The sequence below is a fragment of the Harpia harpyja genome, chromosome 5 (assembly GCF_026419915.1).
Source record: "Harpia harpyja isolate bHarHar1 chromosome 5, bHarHar1 primary haplotype, whole genome shotgun sequence".
Taxonomy (NCBI): Eukaryota; Metazoa; Chordata; class Aves; order Accipitriformes; family Accipitridae; genus Harpia; species Harpia harpyja.
The window spans coordinates 32851601-32878821 of NC_068944.1; the positions used below are offsets into that span (position 1 = coordinate 32851601).

The 27221-nt window shown below is 39.6% G+C and overlaps 1 protein-coding gene across 2 annotated transcripts in view; it reads left to right on the plus strand.

Moving 5' to 3' along the window:
* Positions 1-27221, plus strand: part of SPIDR (scaffold protein involved in DNA repair) — a 201163-nt gene that overhangs the window by 48845 nt on the left and 125097 nt on the right. For both annotated transcript variants that reach the window (XM_052786958.1, XM_052786957.1), the window contains exons 7-8: positions 11434-11534; positions 25306-25525. In XM_052786958.1, coding sequence (XP_052642918.1) covers positions 11434-11534; positions 25306-25525 — 321 coding nt within the window. The remainder of the gene's footprint in view (positions 1-11433; positions 11535-25305; positions 25526-27221) is intronic.

Consider the following 27221-nt stretch of genomic DNA (forward strand, 5'->3'; position numbering starts at 1 on the left):
TTCTCTTAAAATGTTCTTGGCTATTTGAAAATGCTTACAGATTTGAAAGTCCTAATTACTGAGGATCTTGTGCAAGCAAGCTTTATTTCTTGTTACTTTAAAAACATAAAGACACAAATGTACTAGGTCAAACCAAAGCTGTAACCCCCAAAAATGCCTGTTAGTGGACAAAACCAAGTGTCTGTGAAGGTAACAAGAACAGGACAGCTTCATTTGATGACCTCTACTATCAATAATCTTAGTGCAAAAATTTTCTTTTACAGCAAAGATACTCTGAAACAAGCGTATAAGAGAATAAATAGCTTTAAAAACAAACAAAACCAAGCCAACCACAACAATACAGAATGTAATCTGTCCAGAGTGGCCAGAGGAGCAGAGCTTGCAGGGTTTTTCACTCCTCCATCCTGTGGTGCCACCTTGGGTTGCTTTGGGAACAGGGAAGCAGGCAGGAAATTCCTCAGTTATGAGTTTTGTTATTTTGCTTGTCCAGGTAATTGTCATCTTTTCACTCTTCCTGTTCAGGGCATTAATTCCATGTGTGTCTCTTTCCCATTCTTCCTTTTACTGTTGATGGAGAACATTTTCATTGGTGTGCTAACAGTGGATATAAGAGTCTGCATCCTCGATAGGAAAGCTCCGGTTTTCAGTGCTGTGGATTGAAGGCCAGTTTGGGGAAAGGTTTGTCACCTTCTCGACTGATGAAGTGACAAGCCCGTCTTTCTGGTTATATAGCTAAAAGTTACATGGCAGTCATTGGCTTGTCCTTTCTCCTTCCTTCCCACCTCTGATGCAGATCGAGGTCAAGCAGAAAAAGCAGTGAGCAGGGGAAATCATCTTGCAAGCTGGATCTGGCCCGCAGGCTCCCACTCGGACCATTTGGAACTTCGTAGTAGGTGGAAGAGAGCCGAAAGCCTCTGCCTAGCCGGGCTTTCTTTTTCCAGGCTGATGCCTAGGGAAGCATGGGTTGAGTGGAGATGGGGCAGGTGGTAGAGCTGCCATCTTCCTATGTGAATTCCTGCGAGAGAGGTTCTACTCCAAATCCAGGCCATATTAAGTATGCTTACTTCATGGAAGAGTGCTGATGTAGGTAGAATAGACCTCCTATGTTTTTTTTCCCACTTTTAAGAAAATAGAAATTATTTCTGTTTTCATCTCTCTTTGCTGTTTGAGATGAATAAAGTCCTCAAAAGTAGAGAGAATATTTACAAAAAAATTTAGCTTATATTTTCTGAAAAAATCTTATACCATGTGTAACAGTCTCTTCCAAATTCTTTAAGCCCGCTGCAATCTGCATTTATATTTGCATTACCTGATTGCAGCTATGCTTCTATTACCTCAGTGGCTACATTTTTCTATGCAACCTCACAGAAAACCTCCCATCATCCCCCCCAAACCCCAACCAAACCCAAACAAAAAACCAAAGAAAAGAGTCTTAACAGTCTGTGGAAAAATTCAAATAAGTTACTTTCTACTGTTCTCTCCTCCTGGAATCCTCCTGGGGCTAAAATAGAAATGAGTAGTTGCCTGGATGGGAGGAAAGAGTATTGTTTGTTTGATCCTATTACAGATGTAATTGTCATACACTACAAAAATTAAGATGTAACCAAACCAACAGAAATCTTCAGAAGTAAGCTGGTTATGGATGACTAAAATAAATTCTGCTGATCCTAGTGTTAGAAATTTCGGTGTCAATTCAACGCCTGTGAGTGGAAGTAAAATGAGAAATCTATCTATGTCCCCAAAAGAACATGCACAATATACAATGTTGCTTATGATGAGTGAAATTTGAAGGGGCATCTTGCAATCCTTGTTAGGAGTTAAGCGACGTTTTGGAAAGTGATTAGCATCTGCAGACAAGAAAGGGGTGACAGAAGCAGTTCCTCCCCCACCATGCCTACTGACTGGTCTATTCTGTGCCCTTTTGCCAAATTCTCGTATGTCTTCATGTATCCCCTGTAATGTTAGGTTTTGTTTTCAAAATTGTTCTAAGATTGTTCTTTCTACCACGGTCCACAGGGGAGAGCAGGTAGTCTGTATGGTGCTGTTTGTCCTTCAGGGGTGTAGGTAGTCCTGGGCAGGTTCTGAAGCAACCCAGAAGGGCAGTGCTGTAGGAGGTGCCAGTCTGTCCTGCTAGTGGCAAAGTATCATCTCTTCATTTACAGCCATCAATACCACTGTTCCTGGACATCCTCACCTCAAACACTGGTTTTATATGCCACCTTGTGTAGCTGCCTTCCTTTATTTAAACAAAATTGGTGATGGATGAAGCGGGACTAGTATAATTTTCCCAGTTACGCTGAGAGATAAATGTCATTGTACTGCACGCATGAGCTACTAAGAGAGTTGATAAGGAAGTGCTACTGGTGGTACTTGATACTGAGGTGAATTGCCTTGGTGATCAGGTCAAGAAGTGTTGGGTTAGATGTTCCTGCCCTTTTATTCCACCACAAAGTTTCAGTTTCTCAGCTTAAGTCAACACTGCATGGGAAAATAATGCAAGTGATTTGCAAACCTGAGGGAAGAGACTATATACTGCAGATAAGTTTTCAGGAAGCTCTTCTTTTTAGATTTGGAATTCATGTTAATGGTATAGGGTGAAATGTCTAAACTGCACTAGTTCCAAGTCTCTCAAGGTTCCCTTGTGAAAGAAGGGAGAAATGAAGAGTATTTAAAGTCTCAGAGTTTGTTACATAGGTTAAACAGATAACTGGGTTCATTCAGTATTTATAAAGAAGAAAACTCAAAATGCACACACTCAGCTTTTCTTGTCTACAAGTAAACCTTTCTTAAAGGTTTTATGAATTGTTTGCTTTTTGTAGTAAGATTTTATTTCCATCAGGGGAAAAAAAAAAGTCTGGGTTTCAGTGCAGGAAATAGATATCTTAAGTTATATAATGTTAACCCTACTTTTAAATCTGTCAAGTTGCAAGAGATTTTAGTTGTGAAGAATAGCTGCTTTAGCTTTTTGTTTGTTTTTTTAATATGAGTGGCTGGTTTTAGTTTAATAGTAAAAGAAAATTGTGGGAAACTGTTTAATTATCTTATATCTACTTGTAGGCAGACCACTTACAGATCTGATCTGCTAAAATTAACTTTTGTTATCAAAAGAGGAGAAAATTACAGAATGTCCTGGTGCTACGTGCGGTAAAATGAAACCCAGTTGTCACATGAGGCCAACTGAGGTCCTGAAAATAAAGGAAATTGCCAAGGGAGGAAGGAGCTGGCACAAATGAAGCAGGCTTTTAATCTAAAATTGGGTCTGTTCTTTCTTACATCCATCCACAAGTAACATGAGGGTGTAATAGCAACAGACTAGCCCTTTTGACCGTCATGTTCTTATGGTGATTTAAACTATTGATTAAGTTTTCCTTGCTAGTGAATTTCTTGTTGGATTAGGAGAATATAACCGAAGAATATCATGGCTGCACTACAGATGTACTACTTGCAATCACTGGCAATGTACACAGGCAAATTATTTTGCGCTTATTGAAAGTTAAAATGTCTTTCTTTTTTTAGAAAGTGTGGATGGTTTCACTGGGTCAGATGTTTGGTATTAACAGGAAAAAAACAAAACACATTTAGTAAAAAAACACCCACTTTCCTTAAAATGACAGATTTCTCCAATTTCACGTGTAATGTATTTTACTGATTGGAATGGTTTAGCAGGGTACAGTTGTTCCCCATCAGAGAGAAGTCATTTTGGTGCTACGTTTAACCATGGATCTTGCTTTTCTATGCAAGATCTCTGCTCAGGCAAGCCAAAACCTTCAGAACTGAGGGGAAGGCTCTTCCCTTATCTTGTGGGGCATGCCTGTTCCCCCATCAAAACTGGTTCCTGCAGAGTCTTGCTCTTAACTTTTTGTTACTCTGCTCTATAATAAATTGTGCATGTGAGTCTGGCACTTGATTTTTCTAATTTTTTTTTTTTTTTACATATACTCTGGCCAAAACCCAGATAACTTATTTCTGGGAGGACTCTCCATATTAAATCATCTAACTTCTGCTGAGAGTCTCTGCTGTAAGAGAGGTAGGACAATCTGAAATAATTTTTTTCTATTAAGGAGTCTGAAGAATCAGAGAGCTGTGGTAAACTTTTGGGGTTTTTTTTCAGTGACTGGTAAGAAGGGCTGATCAGTGTTTTGAAAACTATGAAAGGAGCAGGCCCCAAAAGCTTACCTATTTCCAAAGATGTTCCTAAATTATTTCAAATATTTTCTGTGAGATAACTTGGCTAAGCAGAGGCATGGGAAAATCAATCACCTATAAAGTTTTACTTAAACTCTTTCACTGGAGTGCACCCTCCGTAAGTTTGCAAATGGGACCAAGATGGGCGGGAGGGTTGATCTGCTTGAGGGTAGGGAGGCTCTACAGAGGGATCTGGACAGGCTGGATCGATGGGTTAAAGCCAGTTGTATGAGGTTCAACAAGGCCAAGTGCCGGGTCCTACACTTGGGTCACAACAACCCCATGCAGCGCTACAGGCTTGGGGAAGAGTGGCTGGAAAGCTGCCCGGTGGAAAAGGACCTGGGGGTGTTGGTTAACAGCCGGCTGAATATGAGCCAGCAGTGTGCCCAGGTGGCCAAGAAGGCCAATGGCATCCTGGCCTGCATCAGAAATAGTGTGGCCAGCAGGAGCAGGGAGGTGGTTGTCCCCCTGTACTGGGCACTGGTGAGGCCGCACCTCGAGTACCGTGTTCAGTTTTGGGCCCCTCGCTACAGGAAAGACATTGAGGTGCTGGAGCGTGTCCAAAGAAGAGCAATGAAGCTGGTGAAGGGTCTAGAGAGCAAGTCTCATGAGGAGCGGCTGAGGGAAGTGGGGTTGTTTAGCCTGGAGAAAAGGAGGCTGAGGGGAGACCTTATCGCTCTCTACAACTACCTGAAAGGAGGTTGTAGTGAGGTGGGTGCTGGTCTCTGTTCCCAGGTAACAAGAGATAGGACGAGAGGAAATGGCCTCAAGTTGCAGCAGGGGAGGTTTAGATGGGATGTTAGAAAAAATTTCTTTACTGCAAGGGTTGTCAGGCATGGATTGGCACAGGCTGCTCAGGGAAGTGGATGAGTCCCCATCTCTGGAGGTATTTAAAAGACGTACAGATGTGGCGCTTAGGGATATGGTTTAGTGGTGGACTTGGCAGTGCTAGGTTAATGGTTGGACTCAATCTTAAAGGTTTTTTCCTACCTGAATGATTCTATGATTCTGTATGGGATGTAGAAAGTGCTCACCCACCCTGTTCTCAGCAGTTACGACTATAATCCCTCTTACATCTCTTCCTCTGCACTGTCCGAGGCAACTAGGACCTGGAAACCAAATCTCACTACACAAGAATGACAAAGCTTTGGTGTCTGTGACAAAGAGCTATTTCTGATTTGCAGGAGTAGTTGTGGTATAGTGTCCGGATGCTACTTGGAAGTTTAATTGTTAAAGGTGGTATTGAGGATGTCTCTAGTACATGCTGGTTGGAATTTACAGCTGAATAGTGTGATTTCTCTAGATAGTCACTTCTGTCTAATGCGATTGCTGAAACATACCTCTGGCTCTCGCTGTGCTATGGGGTCTCACAAAAATCATATCTTTGTTCCACATATGTTTTATGGAGATGACCTCCTTTGTGGAATGATTGAAAAAAAAGTGGTGAGAGACTACACAGACTCAAAAAGACTTTGGGCTTATTGAGTTCTTTTAAGAGAGGCTCCAAATCCTTGAATCCTTAAGACTCTAGAACAGGCTTTCAGTATGTCTGCCTTGTTGATTTGGCTAGTGTAAAAGAAACCTCTCTGGATGGGTACAATAGCTTAGAGCGTTGAACTGTGAGCAACCGGTGTGCAAGAAAATCCAGCATCCCATGCAGTTTACTAAATCACTGCATTGCCTGTCTACTCGGTATTTTTTTCAAATAAATGTGGAAGGTCTTTTCTCTCTATTTTTTGTGTTGGCAGATGCAAATGGCCCTTGATAGCTGTGTGTTAGAAATTATCATTTGTGTTACAGTACAGATCTTCCATTTTCCTTTCATTTTAGGTGTGTACCTCGGATGCCGTTGATTTGACATGGAAATTGTGGGTTGGGAGAAACACTGATTGCTTTCCAAGGGAAAGACCCCAGAACGTGTAGCAGACTATAACTACTTGACTTAAAATTATTGCTGTCTACTTTGGTCTGTGCTTGTTCTGTCACATAGGAAAAGAAATTGTGTTATGCTTTGATTCCAGAAAAGTAGCCCACATTTAACAAACAGAATAATGCCAGCTATCATGGTAGTGGTGGTTCATCCAAGGTAAAAGTTTATAAATCTAGTTGTTGAGTCAGAGCTTGAGTGGGACTGATCTGTAAAGCTAAAATTACTCTTTCTGATCCCTTCTTACTGCATGAAGTCAACAGCTTCTCTTCTGCGCTGGAGAGGAGGTAGGCCTCTGTAGAGGAGACTTTTGCTTGTGTGGCCAACGTTCTTCAATCATGTCTTTCATAGGTACCCATGCTATTTTGTACACTAAAGGAGTACTTGGTAGTGACTGTCATCATTCAGTGTTGTGTATTATTTTGGAAGTTGTAAACTAGCTGATAATAGCTGATGGGTTTGCAGTGTTGACAAATTAAATGCCAGCATACTTAGGGATTCTTTTTTCTTCTTTAGCAAGCACCCCATGGAGTGGAAATGGACAGCTGAGTGTTGCAGAAGTCAGTTTCTTTACCAGTTAATTTGGAAATATGAGAGGAGTTCTGTCCTTGCTTTGAAAAGAGAGGAGGAGAGAAATTGCCCAGTCCTGAGATGAGGGTATATATTTGTGTAACCTATAGTGTTTTGAAATACATGGAGTCCTGAATATAGTGTATGTGAGGAAACAACTCAATAATGAGATGCTTAAGTGTTCACTGTTCTTAAATTCAAATGAAGTCTGGAAAGGAATAAAGTTGCATCAATGTTTGTTGCACTTACTTTTGGTAAGTGCCCTGCTGAATGAAAACCTTAATAAATAAACACAGATCTCCAGCACTTCAGAAAGAATGAAAATTACTTTTCAAAACACAAAAATTACTTTTCAAAACACAAAAATTACTTTTCAAAACGCAGCCGACTCACTAATGCTCTTTCTTCTTCCCCCCTTTTTTTTTCTTTTTCCTATTAGCCTCATTGGAGTTGCAAGCTAGGGACCAGCAGCCTGAGAGTCACAGATCAGGCTCAGTGTTACCTTTTGGTGATACTTGTCACATGGTGGCACAAAACTCTTCAGTCTTGCTGTTGAAGTTTGTGGAAAGGGGGGAAAGGGGCAACCACCAGAAACTGAGCTTTTGTACTAGATGCTGAGCTTTCTTATGGTCATAAAAGCTGTCTTTCATGTGGATGTTGTTGGACATGGACAGTAATAGCAATGTATTGTTTTAAATACAGTATTTCAACAAGCTCAGATTTATTACGGAAATAGGACGTGGATTTTGTGCTTGTTAAATCTATCTGCCTTCAGGGATTTAAAGGAACAAAATGGTTGTACTGAAAGTTTTGTGATTAAAAATAAAAAGGTTGTGGGCAGTGGAGATTGTATCTGAGCAGTTTGGCTTCACTGAACAGCTTTTGCATTAACAACTTGCCAAATGTGTTCAATTTCCTCATATTAAAACATTTTGGGGGCAAGTTTGAAGTGATGGTCAGTAAAGTATGCATCTCAAATTACAGTTTTTGTTATTTAAATACAGTTTGTCAGTTCCCTTGATTACAGAAATCGTACATTAGTAATCAAAATATATTTGCGAATTATATACACACACCAGATGTTGGGTTCATCACGGAGGACAATTAAATGTATCATAAGGGCTAGATCTGTGCAAAAGAGGGAACTGAATATCTTTTTCTAAACTTTTTGAAGTGGCTAGATGCATAAATAAATACAGACTGCAGATTAACCAAGACCTGGTACTGTAGAATCCAGTCTCCACCCTTGATGCCAACAAACCTCTCACACCTGGCAAAATTAAGCCAAACAGTTTCTGCAGCCTGTAAAGCTGAAAAGCCAGGAAAGCTAGGGTTTTTTTCAGAGGGATAATGTGTAGACAGTGAAAAGTGAATATTATTCATCTCTACCTTGTATTACCAAAATAAGCAAAAAGTTACTTCCATATGATAGAATCTATGCCAAAAAATGACTGTTAGTCCCAGTAAACCCAGTTAACTACCAAAGACTGAATATAAAAGCTCATTAGGTATTTAACAAGACACAGATGTGCAATTGGGAATAAAATAATAGTAATTTTAACCATTTATTTTTTTTCAAAACATAGAATCATAGAATCATTTCGGTTGGAAAAGACCTTCAAGATCATCAAGTCCAACCATTAACATGGAGTTGGTTCTTACACTGAAGCCAGCACCTGCTTAACACCATGCTCTGCTTTGTGTCAGCTTTGTGTAACTCTGTCTTAGTGCTCTCTGCACAGCCAGGAGTGACTCTGGCTGTATAGTTGACAGTATATCACAACACATACACAAGTGTTTTCAGCAGTGTGGGCACCTGTACTGTATGAGGAGGAATTAATAGTTTTCAAATACCATTGTCATCAAATGTTAGAATATGTAACAGAAAGCAACTTTTTCTTTGTTTGTTCTATGTGTTTGAGCTAAAAAGGGAGTTGATCCTCCTGGGTTTGGGGTTGTGTTTAAATTTTTTGTTTCTACCTTTTAAAAAAAACAAACCATAAACTACCAACTCTCTCTCTCGCCAAAGAAATTCCTTTTGTGCATGGCATGTCCTTGAATTGTATTTACAATTTCAAAAGGTATGAAACAGACATTATAAAAAAAAAAACCCCCACAACATTTCCAATGACCAGCTGAGAACCTCTCATAAATGCATTCTTGGTTATATTTTATATTCTGCAACCAAGCAGATGCAAAATGCTTTATGATGTTTTCTGTTTAAACTATTTTTAACTGCATTTGGAAAGTGAATGGAAAGATGATGATTAATAAATATCAGTGAATTTTATTAGCACAAAGGGCTGCTAAGGAAAGGCACAGTTTTACTTTTCATGGACCTTTGTGATAACTATTATCCTAATACAGACATGGTTAGTAAATTAGTAATGAAGTTGTGTCAGTGAGACCCTCCCTGGTAGGCATATCAGGCCTGAAACAGGAATGGTGTATTACTGTTGTGTGCAATAGCCACAAAACCAGGAACTTGCTTTCCTTCATGCTACAGGGTGTTTCTGCCATAGGTGAAACAGTAGTGGGCTGACAGAAGAGTAGAAACTGATTGACTGGACACAACCATAGCCTGTTCAGGGAAAGGGGGGGAAATTAGGCTGTGAGCCAGTAATAGCTGCTCTCTTGTGCAGGTACCTTAAGGCTTTCTAGCATTATTTGAACAAAGAAAATTCCGTTGTCTGTGGAGGGAATGGAGTAGGGTTTTAGAACACTCCTGTTGAACAGTTTTCTTTCAGCAAAGCAAGTTTTTGAGCTACTAGCTGTGTTGTGTATGGCTATAGTCCAACCATGGAGTTCAGTTGCAGACTCATGCATGCAAGACTTAAGCAAGTGAACTGAAAATGCATTTAACTGCTGCTTTTCTAAGCCTAGCTGAGCTGGCATCTACCTGTTCCACCATGGCTTGTGTAGACCAGGCAGCCAAGCTGAATTACAACTGCATCTGAGAATGATTCGCTGGCAAGAAGAGAAACTCAGCAGACAGTATGCTGGAGTTTGTAGAACTGTCTTGCCCACAAGTGTTGCAGGGCAGTAATGCTTGAGTACTCAAGTTTTGGGGGAAATGTGGCTGAGCAGAGTGTGATCAGCAAAATAACTTATCCTGTATGAAGTTCTGTGCTTGACCGTGCTGCTTTTGGTACCAAAGTTTCCATTGCACTTCTCTGTATTAGTTGCCCTTGTGTCTTAAAGTTCATGTTGAAAGCAGGATTAAACAAGGTTGTTAAGCTTACCTGTAAGCTCACTGGAGCCCAAGATTTCCTAAATATTTTTGTTTGTTTTCTTCCTTAATATAGCAGTTTTTATAGCTTGTTAAGTATGGGTTCTTTATTCTGGTGGTTTGGGGATTTTTTCCTCCTCTGAAAGAGTCTGAGTTTCTTTCTTCCCTGCCTGAACCACACCAGCCGTACAAGAGATGCAGTAATGTAAACTACAAAACTTTTATAGATCATTCTAGGTCAAATGTGGCTCTTGTATTTCAGAGTGTTCATTCTGTGATCTTTACTACCAAGATGTTTAGCCATGCCATCTAATAATTCTTGTGATAGTTATGATTTTGCAAAGTATATAGTTGTTCATTAGAACTTCAGCTGAGACTGCCAACTGCTTTTCATATAACCTGTTAACTTGTCTGCAGGTGAAATTGCTTAGTAACTGCTAACCAAAGAGAGATTTTTACAGCCTACCTGAAGTGCTGCTTAGTCTTTTTAGCTCCTTCTTGGTTTCCACAGGTGTGAGTCTTCCCAGTTTCACATTTGCAGTGTGAGCTTTACCAAACTATTTGGCTTTTTTTTCTAAACCAAAAAATTTTATTCATGTGCACAAAGAACCATAAGGTGGTTGTATACGCTGATTCCTAAACCAGTTTAACCCAAGAACACATTTCACCTTAGTAGAAATCTTTATTGATATACTTGATAGTACTTGTTGTGGAAAAACTTACGCTATAAGGAAAGCATGAAGTAGGTTTTTATGCATATAACTTCTTTGAAGCCAAGGAAAAACGCTGAAATACTCCCATAGTAGTCTAAAGCTCTTTGTAGTAGCCCAAAGACAGCTTCCAACACATTTGTCTTTTTGTTCTTGAAGTGAGAAATTATGTCTTCTGGCTTTGAATCCAGGGGTAGGAATTGCTTTAGTGTTACCTTAAATGTATTTGTGCTAGATGCCACTCCTCTGCTCCTCACCTTGGGAATGCTAAATTAATTTCATCTTGGAGAGTGTTCAGACCACTGAAACTGCACACTTGACCCAGCTTGTGAAATGAATCATAGGGTCAAGTATGGGTAAAAGAATATTTTTGTGATCACTCCTTGCCAACAGACAAACAAATCTGTGAGGAAAAAAAACCCCAACCTGTTATAACTGGTGGTTACAGTGGTTTGTTTTGAATTCGCAATTGTCTGTAGTGTCTGTCAGGATACATGCATAAGTGCAAAGAAAAGTTGGGAACTTTTCGTTAAAATCCTTGTGTTGGAGACAGGACTGAAAACGTGAAGGTTTTGGACATCCAGATAGTGAAAATGTTTTATTGTGTGTATTGACCCTAAGTGTATGTTTTATTGGGAGTATACCCATTGGAAAATCAAAATTAGGATAACTAATCTGCAAAATGTAATTTTACTGTATGTTTCTGTCTCTAAGGGTCAAAGCATACAGATTCCATCTGTCCTATGGCTTGTCACTTGGCAAAACTGAATACTAATTCCTGGCAAAATTGAGCATTCCTTTATTCTCTGCAGGGGCGGGCTAGCTGAGAGGTTATATCGACTGCAGAACAGAGAAAGATCTGCCATTAGCTTTTGGAGGCATCAGTGTATTTCAGATGCTAAAACTGCATCAGGTAAGAAGCATTATATGTGTACTACTGTGTGAAAGTATACACTTACATGTGTGTATATATGGCCCACATAGGGGTACAACTGAAGTGTATGTTCTTTGTGGTTTTTTGCCTGACTTGGTTTTAATGCTCTCTTGATTGTCTGCTGAGCTAATATTGCGTTTCAGCTAAATATAATGGTTTATAACTTCTCGGTCATCAAAGTGTTTAAATGTAAGGGGTAAAGAACTTGTTTTAAATAGTCTCCATCTAGACTCTTCACAACTTGATTTCCAGCATCACCTGGGGAATGGTGTTTCCAGCAGGTTGTAGGACAATTCAAGGTTTAATTTATGGGTGTGCAGATGGGTTTTTGGTTCTTGTTGTTTCTTTTTAACCACCTTTTACTCTTTCCTTGTTCATTTTTCTTTGGTTTGAAGTCCGCCGTATTCATGGGTAAGTGCTGAAATTGTGAAAGACAGCAAATATGGACATATAGAACACAACCATGAAATGAGTGTGAAGCATAACTACAGTGGGCACTTCACTTAAAAAGAAACAGTGGGAGTTACACAAATTAGAAGTGACTGATAGCACCACCTTTCAGTAGTATTTCTTGAGAGATAAAGGATTCATAGAGTTTAAGTGTAAAGAAATGGTTAGGTTTTTTTATCAACTTGTGTGTGTGTGACTGTAGGCTACAAAATTTCAAGTATTTATTCTGTACTAAGCTGACTACTTGTTTCTGAGCACATATTAACTTCCATTTATTTTTCAGAAAGTTCTCTGGTCTTAATTTGAAAACATGCCCATGAGGGAATCTATCACTTGCCTTGAGAGTTTGTCCTTAATTCCACTCCCAAATTTCTAAAAGTGGGTTTTCTTCCAAATCTGAGTTTGTCTGGCTTCAGTTCCCCTCTTTTGTTTCTTGTAAAGCTTTTCTCCATTAGATTAAAGAGCTCTTCAGTATGTGGTGTTTTCCCTCTCTGGCACTTGCATAGCAAAATCATGCTGCATCACAATTTTCATAAACTAAACACACTGAGCTCTTTAAGGCTCTCTAAAGCATTTTTACCAGTCTTCAAGTGATTTGCATGGCTTTTTACTGCACCCTCTCAAACTTTTCAACATGGTCTTAAGGACAAGGACAGCTACTCTGTATGCATTCTTCTAGTTTTAGTCTCATTAAAACCATTGGCCAGGTCCAGTTCACTACTGAGCCTCCTGTATGTTCAAGGCCTGTAATAAGTGTTTGAATCTGGTTTGGCTTTGGTCACAGCATGATGCTGGGACTTCATGTTGAATTGATTGTCCAATATGATTTCATAACTTCTGTAGCTGTTGTTTTCTGAGATCCAGTTTCCCCCTCTCCAGCTACCATTTGTGTTTCTTCTACCTAAACACAGGGAAGTATTTGTGCTGTATCCAGGTCTGCTTCATTTGAGTATGCCCAGCTAACCATGCAGTTCAGATCATTGTGTATGTCAAGCCTGTCCTCTTTTAGTCGCAAATTTGCTTGAATTTGTGGTATCCACACAGTTTCTTATATTATTTTTTTAACTAATTTTTATGTCATTGATGAAACCATTTAATAGCATGAGTGTTTACTTTCAAATCCTGCTGGAACTGCTCTTACTTAGTTTTTCTCCACTGATAAAAAGCTCTAACTGTAATTCACAAAGTTAGTTATCTGAAATACTTTTTTTTGCATTCCACTTAAAGGGTACACTACTGATAGTGAAAATGGTTGTTTTTCCATAAGAAGGTTGTATGATTTTAAGTTACACCCAAACTGTTGGCTAAAGCTAGTCTCACAGTTTCTCACTGGAGCTTTAGAGGGCTTACATCCCGTGGCCACTTGCATGCTATGTGTTCAATATGCCATCCATGTGGAATGGCACATTATATTTCTGACCTTAATTCCTTACTTATTTTTCCAGTCACTTTGCCTAGATCTGATGTCAAGCTAGCTGGTCTCCAGTTATTGTAGGTCACTTTGTTTGCCCTTTCTGAATACTAGCAAAATATCATCATCCTTTCAGACTTCTGGAATTTCCCCAGTATTTGAAGACTGACCAGAAAGTAACATCAGGGAACCAGAAATGTCTTCAGCCAACTCTTTTCAGAACTGCTGTGTTGAAAATTATACAGGCATGCTGACTTAAAACCACTCAAGCCTTCTGCATGTTGTTGATCCTCCACCTGAGTTACTAATGGATAGGAGGTTACTTTGTCATTCTTATGGGTTACAAGGACATCCTCTTGTTTCTTCTGAAATATGGAACAGAAATGGATATTGAATAGGTCTGTCTTTTTAATAAAATGAAAATTTTTTAGTGTTATCTATAGTAATGGATCTGCAACATTGCTAATACGCTAATATTCTTTTTGTCCTAGCTTCACATGTGTCATTACAAAAACCTTGTGTTTGCATGGTCACCATTTTGTTAGACTTTAACTCTTAGGCTGAAATATTCCGTGCTAAACATCTGCCTCTGGCTGAATTCCTTTCTTTGATGATGCTTCTTTCTTTCAGAAAATGAGTCAGAATTCTTTAGCATTTTATGAGAAAAAGGCGATGGGAAAATACCTTGCTCTATTCTGAAGTACATATAAAAAATTCTGATGAGTGTCTTCAAGACAATTTAGTTTTGGCAGAAGATGAGCCATTTCTGGGATATGCCTTTTGTCATCACGGTGAAAATCTACAAGAACTTGGGCAAGTTAGAAGTCTTTAGGACAAACTACTGTTTCACCTACCCTGTGAGCATTTGCTAAAATTTCTGAAAGATGCTGAACATGCCATAATTTAGGAATACACTTCAACTTCACAGCCTGAATTTAATTTCCAATTCCCAATCCTTATTCCAAAGGATGAGGATGATAAAATAATCATTAAAATAGCTGTGATAATATTTGGAGGATATTTTTTCATTTAGGGCAAAATTTATTTTTGATACTTTTGTTCTTAGAATGGCCATACTGTTTCATGTCACCAAAATAAAATTGGTGTTTGGTTTGGAAAATGTTAGTCAGAATGGCTGAAATTTTAGTAATGTAACTAGATAACCTCGTAATTGTTTCTAGTGTGGAAATGTGAAGTGTCAGCACAGCAAATGCATACCACTTTCAGCTTTCATCTTTTTAGGTTCATACTAAGGGTGTCTCACTAATCTGAGATTCTTCTTGGATTTTGTTTCCCCTCTGTTTTGCCCAGTAATATTTCTAAACCACATTGTTTCCAGGACTGTTTCTGACTGCGGCAGCAGCAGTAGAAGAAAGAACTTCTCAAATGACAAACTCAAATGAGTTATCAAAGGAGCCTGAAGATTAATGCGGAGGATTGAAGTAACTTGCTGGGAGAGCTGTCATGTCATTTTGGACATCCCATAGACATGCAGACCAGAAGTTCATTGCTAAGGCAAAGGGGAGCAATTTCAAATGAGATCAGTTTGAAGTCCTCCTTCTATTTGCGATTTAAGGAAAAACATGTCCAGAAGTGTGGGCTGTCCCCCCCGTTAGGCATTTCATGTTGCAGAATTTTATGCCTTCGCTTTGCAGTTGTTTACTTTTATGTTGTATCAACGTCCATGTTATCCAAAAAACCCTTGTTTTGGCTTTATTTTTTAAAAATTCCTTTCTGTTTGCTCCCCTGACCCCTTTCTGTAAGTAACCATTGTGGTTTGGCTGCCTCTGGGTCACTGGGATGAATCACTGCTCCAGAAAAGAGCGCCTCCTTTCAGCACGCACTTTCTGGTTTTTATACAGTGCGTGGGGGGTCTCACTTTTGGCTGACTCACTCCGCAGGGTAGAAGATATCTTTGTGCTTTCTCCATTTTGACAATTTTGGGTCAAAATTGTGTTTGGTCCCTGTGTTGGGATAGGCACTCACTAAGGATGTGCGTTTTTGCAAGGTGATTGGTATTTCCGCTTCTGTAATCAAGCTAACTATATCAGACAGAGGCCTGAAAGGAGAGAAGACCAAAGCTTGCCCATGCTACACAGTGTTGGTTGGATGCTTGCTGTGGTTTAGTTCTAATGGAGACAGATGCCAGGCTCATTGCCACAAATCCAGGGGTTTTTTTAATTCACAAGATGTAAAAGGGAGGCTGAGAGGTGTGCAGTCCCCGCAACAGCAAGTCTCTGCTCAGTCAGGCTGATGGTTTGAGAGTACTATGTGCAAGGGCTTTTAGACCGCTTGCAAGCTTTTTCGTGTACGCAGTGCTGCAACTTCCCCATGAAGTTTCCTGTTTGGGCAAAGAGGAGATGTGGACAGTTGAGAGAGAGAGAAAAAAAAAAAAACACAACAGAAAACCAAACCTTTTTCCTGTCAACATCTGCTGGTTATATGGGGATTGCACGATGCAGAAGAAAAGATAGTGCTTTTCTGAGTTACATTCAGACAACTTTCCTGTCTATAGGAGAGGATGCTAAAAATATTTGAAGCAAATTCATGTAGATTCCTTCTGTAACTGCTGAAGTTTTACTTTCTATACATTTTATTTTCTGTTGTTTTTCTTTTCCTTGCAGTTATCATGAAAGCAGTTCTTTACCTGAAATGCAGAAGCATGTTATTCTTTAGCATTTGTAATCTGATACAAGATATTTGGTATTTGTTGGCCTGAGATTAAGATTTGGGATTGGATTACAATTGAGTTGGAGTAATAAACTGATAATAAACCCGAACCATTGATGTTTCCTTCCAAACTGCTCCTTCCTGTCAGAGGGAAGTGACCTTCAAGGGGCAGTAATTCCTCAGTTTGCTGAGGCAAGTGGAACACACACATGAGGGGAGGAGGGTGAAGCCCTGGAGATGAGGACAGAGTTTCACATGTAACACCACATTTTCAGGAAGGCTGAAAGGCTTGCAGAAGAGGACATAAAGAATCGCTCCCTCCTTCCAGTTCAGTGACTAGTTAAGGTGATGGGAAGAAAGGATTTGAGCAGCTTGAATGCCATGAGACCTGCACAAAAGTTTCTCTCTGTGAATGAAGAAAACAAGGGTAGTACTTAACAGGGTTTCCTTTCACCATGCAAAATTCTTCTAAAAACATGAAAGTCTGAGCTTTGCTAGTTGTTGCTTATTTTCTTAGTTCTTGATAGTTTGTTTTATTACTTAAGTGTTAATACTATAAATTAGAGACATGGCAAGTGGCCAGATTTATGTTTGGTGTTTTTTTGGTTTTGTTTTTACTTTTGCTTTTTTTGCTAGCCAACTGTCTGAAATTGTTACAGCATTGGGAAGGAAAAAATCAAATGTAAACTTGTCTCTTTCAAACAAGAATTCTTCGTATTGTTTTTGTTTTCTTATGAGAATCAATAATGGCATGCACAGTCAATTTAAGTAGTTTACATATGTTCTTACAAAGAATTTATAATGTTTAAAGCACAAATTCAGCAACCTTTTAAAAATGAATATAGATGTGGCAAGAAGCCATCATGCCTGCAAGACTTCGTGTGTTTTTGAGAAAAATCTTTTTGAATGGCTTCAGAAGTTACCAGCCCAAGAAGAATAACAACATGTATAGATCAGAATAGCAACCAGATGGTTTTGTACAGGTTGTGAAAACACTGGAATCTTCACCTGGTTTTCAACGTTGACTTTGGATTGCAAGGGTCTGCTTGGTATCTACCTGCTTCCCGAGTTTGTTATGCCTGCACCTGCAATCTTTTACATGAGGGAGAAGGAAGAACAATAATGGGATGCCAAGCAAAAGCATGTTCTTCTTTTGATTTATGCCTGTAATTTGACATTTTATACCTTTTATACTTGAGAAGGAAGTAAAACTTTGTGGCCTGAACCAGAAAATGTAGGCTTTGCTATTCTTCTACTGTAGATAGTAAGTGCTGTCCCAGGAGGGTGTCTAGCAACTGCAGTTTTGGAATCCACATTAGACAATTAAAAGTTAAATGATGTTAGGATGAAATAATGCCTTTGAAAAAAATAACTGATGGAGACTAACTTGGAAGTGTGTTGCTAGTTTGCTTTATTAAACAAGGTGTAAAGTGGGGTTTTCTTTGTTTACTTCGTACTTCCATAATGTGTATCTGATCCATCCATCAGAACCAAATGCAGAAATTGACTTTCATTCTTAGTGCAGTAAGTACTATTCCCAACGTCAATTGCTCAAGATTCTTTGTACTTTCAGTGGGAAATGTTATTTTATAAAAGCTTTTAGCTAGGATTAGTAGAAATTTGACTGGAGTGTAACACCTGTATTTCTTGTAGTTCATATTTGTAAAGAATTTGCCAGTTAAGTAAAAGTATAATTTAACTTTTCATCCATGTTCTTTAGAAATGTCAACTAATTATGTCAGGTACAGTACAAATTTGCGTCTAAACTGCAGTTCATATATATGATTTGTTTGATAGCTCTTTGAGCAAAAGTAACAGTAATTTGTTTTTCTTAAAAGCATCTGTCCTTCTCCCGTATCATTCAGATATCATTAAGATCAAGAATTGTGCATTGTGACTGTTTAGCTGGTAAGAACAAATACAGGTTGTCCTGACTGCCTTTGCACAAAACAAATATTTGTTAGCAGTTCTGCAAAGATTAACGTGACTTCAAGCAGTCTCATCTTCCTCCCAGTCCCTTGGGTTTTCTTATGAGTTTGTCTTGTTTTTTCAGAAAGATTTACTTGCATGAGTATCATTTTTTTTTTATTGATATAAAAGGAAGGTATTGAAGTATTCTTCCTTTTGCCTCTTGCACTGCTTGTTTGGTTTCTTTCATCCATGTGACTTATGGGGTAAGTCTTGTGGCTGAGGAGTTTCTCTGTTATTTTGTCATTCTTGCTTTGCATGATAGTCCACATGTATATTTACTGGTAGATGTGTGTATTCTCTATTACTAGAGACTTTTTACTACCACAGTAATAATAATTTCCACTCTGCTCTTCTTCATGCTTGCATATGAGTAGATTTTTTTTTTTTTTTCCCAGAATGCTCAGTGGAGCAGAGCTGTACACTGCTTGGCATTTTACTAAACTCCAGTTTTCTTCTGTGTTTGTAAGATCTGTTCTGTGTGCTTGTAGTTCACTGTTTTCTGCATTGGTACTGTGGCCTTTATGAAAATTTATTTCTACCTTGTGTCATGTATGATTGTTACATTCAGATGGACATATCATGTCCTTCAGCCCTGTGGGTGAGATGTGTTCCTTCAACATTGCAAGATTTTTAAATTCTCATGAAAGAATAGAAAATTGAAGAATTCAGGAGTACCCACTGTCATAGTGTCAGCCTGCCTTTGGTTTGCTCTTGTTGATGTGGTGGCGGTGGTGTTACTGTTGTTACTTATGCTGGTCTGATCTGCACGGAGGTGCACTGGCTATCCCAGCTAACACATTCAAATCATGCAGAACATGGTAAATTACCGTCTGCCCTAGCTTCCTCTTCAGGACCTGGGAGGTGTCGCATACTCCAGTTCCTTGTCCTGAAGCACTTTTCCTCACCCTGCAGGTCTCATAGGCACTGCTCTGCTGCTGGAGTCCTATCAGCTGACTCTAAAGAGAGTTGTTCCCTTTGAGAGCTTTCTGTTCAAGGCTACAGGTGCTCTTTTGGAACACTTGAACAGTAACATTTTAGTAAAAGTCACTTGAGTGAGGTGAAACTGCATGTAGTCTTACTGATGTCAACATTTGATGGATTTCCGTATATCAAGTCCCATGGATCCTCTCCCTGCAGTGTGTTCAGCTTCCTGTCACTGTGTAGCAAGAGAAACATGAAATATGCAGTACCCAAGAGATTATAATTTCTATATTTTTCTCTTCATTTGTCTTCCTTATTGGTAGTTACAGAGTTACTAAAACAAACTTTAGAGTTGTATTTCAGGCACTGAAGCCAGAATGTCTGAACTTTTTTTTTTTTTGTTAATTGTGCTCCTTGATATTTTTCCTTTTCTTCTCTCCAAACTACTTTTTGGTAGTTAAGAGTCAAAGCAGACTGGCTTTCTTCTTAGCCTCCCTCCTAGGCTCCCCATGGCATGGCCAGTGCATCATCTGTGACTACGTACATTCGGTGTTGGTGTGGCTTAAATATATGCATCTGCTGTGAAGCCGCTTTGTTAGATCTGAAGATTAAGGCCTTCACTCTGCCAGAGACTGTAGAGTCATGCTGAAGTTTTCAAAAGGCTCAAGATCTCAGGGTCCATGATCTCTAAAGGAATGGGGACCTTTTTTTTTCTTTTTCTTTCTTTTTTGTCCCAACCGTCCTGGAATTCACAGTAATGCAGAACATCTGCAAAGTACAGTGTCAAAACGTGGTATATGACATGGTGTATGACTGAAGGGCAGCATCACCCTATGTACTGAAATAATGAACAGAAATGAAAAGAACTAACCAGGGAAAATGATGCATTCAGCGTGGAGTGTGTTTGTTCATCTCCCATGCACTTGAAATATCTTTGTGGATTGATTGAGCTACTTCATGTCTGGGTTGCAAATTGGAGTGAGAGACTGACATCCCAGAGGTCACCTGGAATTAAATAATTAACTATGGACGTAAGAGCAGATCTGGTAGGTGATCATACCAAAAGTTCCTCTAGCTTATGTTCCTGTTTCTGGCAGTGACAAGAGCTACCAAAATGCCTAGGAAAAATTATAACAGGGCTAACACTTTATGATATTTCCCCAAAGTATTCTCCCGACAATCTCCCAAAGATCTCTGACTTGGGGACTTTCTGAACCAGAACTAGTGTCTGTGTTCTTAGTAGTTCTAAATAATTTTTTTTTTCTCCTACCAAGTAGTTACTGGTTGTTTTTCTGAACTATGTATACAATATAGACCTGTTTTGATCGCACAGTTGTGAAGCATCAGGCTTTTTTGGAAATCATGTCCAAGGTCTTCACCAGGTTTATTCCGTTACTGCTGTTGCCAAAAAGACCTTTCCCTGTGATTTCAAAGGTTCTGCTAACAGTAGCAATGAGAGGTTGATGTCCCATTTGCCTAGGTTTGGATCAAGATTTCTTCATCTGTCTCTGAGGAGCCTGAAGATGTGGCTCCAGTGTATGCTGGTGGGGTGGTGCTGAATCTGCCTGTCCAGCCCCCTCATGGCAGGGCTGCTGGATGGCTTTTGTCAGAGCTTTCTGTTTCTTGGCAGGGAGGTGAGGGAGGTTCTTGTCAATCATAGAGAGGCTTCACCAGAGATACTTCCGTGCTTAAATGGCTTGTTCCTCCCACCAGTCAGTCTCTGCTGCTGGTTTCACTCATTGTAGACCACTTGTGAGGTCTGGAGCAATTAATTTGTTTGATCACGGTCCATCTAGCTATGATTTCTGTCTCTTGCCTTCCAGTGGGTGGCATTTACCACAGCCTTTCTGCAAAGGGCTGATGTGACCTTTACGGGTGGAAACTAACCCAGCTCATCACTGGTACCTGATTTTTCTTGTACTCTGACCCTTCTGTGACCAACATTTTGAATCACTGGTAGCCAGCATGTTGCTGCATGTCTTTGTGAAGGTTTTTCTTATGGAAAATTCTGTTAAAAGTGAGGGAGCATTACAGGCCCTCCTGGCTGATTTCCCCTCCTTTTAAATGGTGCTCTTTAGAGGAGGCACGTTGTACATCCCCAATACCTCTTCAAAATTCACGCTCAACCAGATTTATCAGTGCCTTTCTATCTCTCTTTGTGGCACCTCGAGCCTTGTGTATCAGGGGCTGACTGAACTTATACTTCATGCCCCTGAGATGAATAAGCTCTCTGTTTATACTCATGGAGCCAGATCTTTCAAATGATCCTTGAGCCTGTGTCAGTGGATGTTTTCTCTGACTTTCCAGCTAACTCTGTGTGAAGGCTATGGAGAGGTGCTGGAATGGGCAGCTGCCCATGCCAGGCTGCGTTCCAGGACCACCAAGCTGCAGCAGCCCTCTGTCATCAGGAGCTCAGAGCGCCCAGGGCTTTGCTGAGAAATGCACCTATGTCTGACACTGATCAGGCAGCTATCTAGGTTTCCATCTTTATCTTCCTCAAGCATTGCGCTGTTGCAGAGGCATCTGGCACCAAAGAAGAGCTTTGTTAAGCAGGCCTCAAACTGCTGCTTGAGCGGAAGACTTCTAAATACATCCAGGCAGCTGTATGCTCACTCTCAGTGAGTGTGCATGTGGACTTGTGTTTCAATGGGAGAAGAAATGTTCAAGTAAGTAAACTGAAGTTTTTTTAAACAAGCATTCCATAGGTGCCTGCAGTTCTTATTCCTTCTCTTTTTCTCAGGGTCCCTCCATTATATAGCGTTATGCCTGGAGTCGGTGGTTGAAAGATAACACTAGGTATGCTCTGACCCATGTTTTCATTACCATAGTGTGGTATCTATCTGTTGTGGACGCTGAGGCTCAAAAAAGATGACAGAGAGTCTGGCCAAGAGCTGTAGAACATATATACTCTTATTGTATCAAATGTGCCTGTGGACCGCTCACCTTGAACAGCCAGTAGCTCAGTTCACTGACTTCATCTTGCCTGTCCTTCCTATGTGCTGAAGGAGCTTCTCGAGGACAGTCCAGCCTGGGCACCGTAGGGGAAAGGAAGTAACTGGATAGTGTTTGAAACTGTCATAATCCAGCCTGGCTGGGCTGTCACCAAAAAGAACCATCCTCCCTCAGTCCCTTCCTGCCCCACCTCTCTCCATCACTTGTTCCTTCCTCTCCCTAGTATCTGCTTGTGTGCTTTGGTGGCTTTGCAATTAGCTGCATTAGCTCATTGATTTTGTTAAAAACTAATGCTGAAGAAAGAAATACATGAGAGCTCTAGACAGCAGAATGGGAAATGAAGGAATATGCAGTGTAGGAATGGGCAGGATTGCAGCACAGTTATTGCTTGCACCTTGTTTAATACATATTACTGTAAGGTATTCTTCCTTGTTTAAGATTACTAGGTATTGCCATGAAACCTGCACATCTGCAGGTTTGAATTTCTTGGGCTGTAATTCTGTTTTGCAAGTGAAATTAAGTGAATGAGGACTTCAGCAAGCAACCGAGAACCTCTGTGAGTTATCCAAGGGTGAAAGAGAACATTGCAAAACCTTGAAGTAAGCTTTTCACATGGATGAACAAACAAGTAAACTTCTTTGGAAACTGTAGAAGTTGCAGTGATCCAGCCCATCTCCTCACCCACAAATTCTCCCTTCAACGTGCAGCCACGTATGTTTGATTTATTTTTGATTGACATAATACAAGAGCCAAATGAATTAAAAATGAAGCTACATTCTGAACTTCGGTGTTTCATCACGTGCCAGGAATCCAAAGTGCTTTGCCATGTTGTTCGAGAGAGCATTCTATCATCAGCAGTAATAATAATTTCTGAGTAATTAAATTAAACTATCTCTGTGCATCTAAATAAACAAATAGATTGTGGTTCTGTAGAATGTGCATGTGTGCCAAGTGTGAGACTTCGCTAGTTGTTGAAATTGTGCTGCTTTTAATGTAGGAGCATTTGGCTTCATTTAGTATCAGCTCCCAGTGTTTCCACCAACTTTAAGGCTGCCTTGCAAGACACTCTAGTACCCTGGTAGGGTGTTTAGCACCAATATCTTTTAGAAGCTTTCATTTGGTTACAGTTCTTGATTTACCTAGTATTTTTAACTGTTTTATAGTCAGAGATATTTAAAAGAAAAATGTTATTAGGTTTTCATTCATTGTCTTCAACCTGCTTTATCAGCTGAGTAACATACTCTGCTGACCATTAAGAATTGTCATAAAATTCTGTACGTAAGAAATGCGTAGTTTGGAAGTGATGAACAGTCTCTCTCGTGAGCTTAGTACTTTTTTTTTTTTAATAAACTGTTGGTGTGTTTCAAAATTGAAGTTGATTTTTTTCTGACTTGGTTTTTAAAGTGGTTGAAAATGCAAATGTGCAGTATGTCTAGAGGGGTGAGGTAAATGCTCAGTTACTTTGAAGGCTGAGAATTTTTGTGGTTGGGAGAATTTGTTCATGCGTGCCAGATGACTTGGGGTTGACAGAGGACTACAACTGTAGCTAGTCAGGCAAAACAGAATTCAAGTGTGAATATTCTAAGTCTTTGCCTTTAGGCATAGAAAACTAGTCCATGCTCACACTTAGCAGAAGTTTGCACGTAAGCAGACCTTAACAGAGTGCAGTGAGTATTTGGAGTGGCACTGTAATGTTACAGCTTTCCCTGAGAAAGTGACAGGGGCAAGGAGTAATAGCAGTGGTAACCATCTCTTTTCATCAGCCAGTCTCAAAGGATTTGGCAGAAAGGATTGGTTCTCCTACTCCTGCTTCTCAGATCTGGAAAAGGAGGACGAGCTGTAATGGCTTGGACAGAAATGGCTTGTGTACATCACATGGGGAACTTTCTGGTGGAACCCTTTATCCTGCTGGAAAATACTGGTTCATGGGAAGCAGGATGCCTTGCAGAAGCATGTGCATGTGATGAAAATTGGGTTCACATAAAAGGGGTTTTGAGAACATGTCAGTTTTATATTTCAAAATTACTTTATTTCAGTTTCAGTATAAAATGTAATAAAGACTGGGGAGTACAAAACAGTGACAAAATATTTTCTGATTTTGTAGATTTTAACTTTAATAAATCTGAAAGGATTTAGGGCCCAATTTCTTTGGTTTGGGCTTCTTGAGGGTTGGGTTAATTTTTTTTTTAAGTTTCTCATAAACTAAAACTAAAATATTTTGATTTATTTTCCAAGGGAAAGGCATTCACAGTTGTGAAATGGGCCTTAAAATAAACAAACAAATAACTAGTACAGCTCTGCCATTAAGTTCCAGTATCACGTTCACAGTTCCTCCCTGCTTCTTCTTTGCTGTGGGAAGACAATAATTTATATCAGCTGTTTTTCTTGGGATGCTGTTCTTCCCAACACAACTTGTGAATCAAAATGGATAGAATTGGGGCTCTGTTGCCCCTGTCCTCTGGCACCCTGTCTTTTCCCACTAACTGCTTGTAGCATTTGGCAGGTAGATAATAAAAATTCTCCCCTCAGTGACCAGAGTGCAAATCTGAGCAGAGCTAGGTGAGAAAGAGAAGAAATCTTACATAATGTTACAGTACAGACCCAGGTCTGTCTGAGTAGCTGTTGCCTTGTGCAGACTACAAAGGGAGCTAGGAGTAATTTCATTTCAGTGCAAAGTTGTTTCTTGTTCAGCATTGACAAAAGTGCTTAGAATTGAACTGTGGGGGTGCTGGTATCTGTTCATGTTGCTTTAAAACAGGAGAGCCTTCTGCATCCTGATTGCCTACTGATAAAATGGATGATCATTTTTGCAATAACTAATTTTAGGCAGTGCATCTATCTTACTCCTTCTTTCTCCACATTCGTCTCTAAATGTGAGTCATCAGCTTTTAGATGCTCTGTACCTAACAGGTACTCTTCTAACTTGGTCCCTGACAACTGTTGCTTTGAGAAAGTTCAAGGAGGGCAAACACAGCTTCACTTTTAACACAGTGTGATTATTCTGTTTTAAAAGAAATTTATTTTATGCAGTATCTAATAAAAAAAGACTGAACAAAGTGAATGAGTTGCAAGATCAAAAAGTTCAAACATGGTGGGAGAGGGCTTCTTGTAAGGAGTTTGTGAGTTCATTGGTGTTTGGAAGAAGTGCAGGTAGGCTTTTGTCTGCACAGTTAATAGTATCTATAAAGAAAAGAAAAATGACCAGAAAACTTTAACGTAAGTCTTTTGGTGGGGCAATGTATTCTACTCATATGTGGATTTTTTGCAATCAGACAGATCTGCAGAGAGCAGAGGGATACACATCTTCAGAGTGCCAGAATTTTTTACCTTATCCAGACTTCGCATTTTTATTTTTCTTTTTAATTTACTTTCTAGATAAATCTGGTGTCTTAATTGTGAAGATCTTAGAAATGTTTGAGGAGTGTACAATACAAGTTGCCATCTGCCAGCAGCTGGAACAGTCTCCTGCTATGCTTTTGTCTGAGGATGTTGTCATCAATGCAGGAGAACCAATACTCAAAGTCCTCTTTGCGAGAGAGACAGCAGCTCACCTGAAGAGCAGGCCACAGGATGTCATCCACATCTACCCTCCATGGTGAGTAGGGAGAACCAGCCATGCTTGCTGTAGCACTGTAGAACAATGTGGGGTTGGTAGAATGTTGGCTGCATTGTTGTAGGGAAGACCTTGGGGGCTAGGGGGAGAGCAGGGCTCTCTTGCGGTCATCTGTCTCTGGCAGCTGGAGAGACTTTGACAGATGCCTTAAAGATAGCTCAGATAACAACTAAATGTGTATCATAATGCCTCTAGTGTTGCTCAGGGCCTCAGTTTTGTTTTCGCTTAATATTTTCATGTTTAGAGGGATAGAAAGGCCTGAGCAATGTCTTATCAATGATAAGGCCAATAAAGTGCATACTTTCTGGTAGCAAAGTAGTTCAGGAATGCTCATCTGTTGCTGTGAGTATGGGTATAAAGTTTCAGTGGAAAAGTCTGTATTAACTGTATAGTATTCAGCAAAAACAACATGCAGCTAAAAAAATAGGGAAAAAAAAAAACAAGAAAAGAGAGATTCACACTATTCTTAAGGAATCAGTAGACACCTTTTTGGTAGTTCTGCATTGCTGCTGCTGCTGCTCTCACTGTCTTCAGTTCCCCAAATCCCTCTTCAGTGCAACCCTTTCTGGAATTTTTTAAAATGTTTGGTCTACATTTGTAATTTTTTCTGAATTGGATTTCTTTCCTGATTTTAAGGGGTAGCATAAAGTGATGAGATTTCTAGTAAAGCAGCTAGTTGTTGGTGACTGTAGGTTGGAAGGTCTACTCTTCATAAAAATTAAAGAGAACTTTGAAGTGGGAATATTACTCCTCTTTTCACTCTTCTCCACCCAAATTATAAAAGAGGAAATACTTTCTTCTTATGTATTTCAGCATTCATTACCTGAGTTTTAGCCTCCAGCTGCAGTAGAATCCTGCCTCTAGCATTTGACCAAATCCTTTTGCAAAATACTTTTTCCTGTTTTGCAAAGGTCCATATCTGGTTATCTTCATTGATAGCTGCAAATCTTTTCGGGGTTCCCCAGTTTGTAATCTTTCGCTTCTAAAGTGTTGTTTAACTCTTTCTGGAGGCGATTCAAAAATTAAGGGAGGATACTTAATTGTGCTTTATTGTGGCTACAGATACAACTATTGATAGTGTAGATGTAAATAGATTGGCAGCTAAGGGAAATACAGTTGAATATTAATTAAGTCCTAGTCTGATATGAAGTAAGTCACTGGTTTTTTTTTTTCTTCCTCCCACCCTTAAGGTACTAATATTTGTTCTTGTTTACATTTTCCTTCAAAAAGCTTCTTTTCATGCTTCACATTTGCTTTTGTTTCCCCCTGTTTTCTTCTTGTTTCTCTTTCCTACAAACTTCCATCTTAGCTCTGTTTTTCTCTTTGGGTTTCCTCTGTTGTTTTTAAACCACAAGGCATTGCATTTATGCTGCTGTATCTTTCTGTATAGACCCTAACCTACACAAAGATTTTTGTACCAGCAAAACTGTTTTAGTTAGGGTATGATTCAACTTTTTTTTTCTTATCCTGAATGGTTACTGTCAGTATGCTTAGCATGTGTAAGTTCCAGACTGCTCCAGCTTGTTCCATGTCTGCTCTGGGAAGATGTAACTCTGCACTGATATGATCCTTTCCAGACTACAAGCATCTGTAACTGTACTAGTGTAGTCTTCTCATTTGTTTAAATTCTAAGATGTTCTGGATAAAACTCATTCCTATATATATGTAAACTGAGATT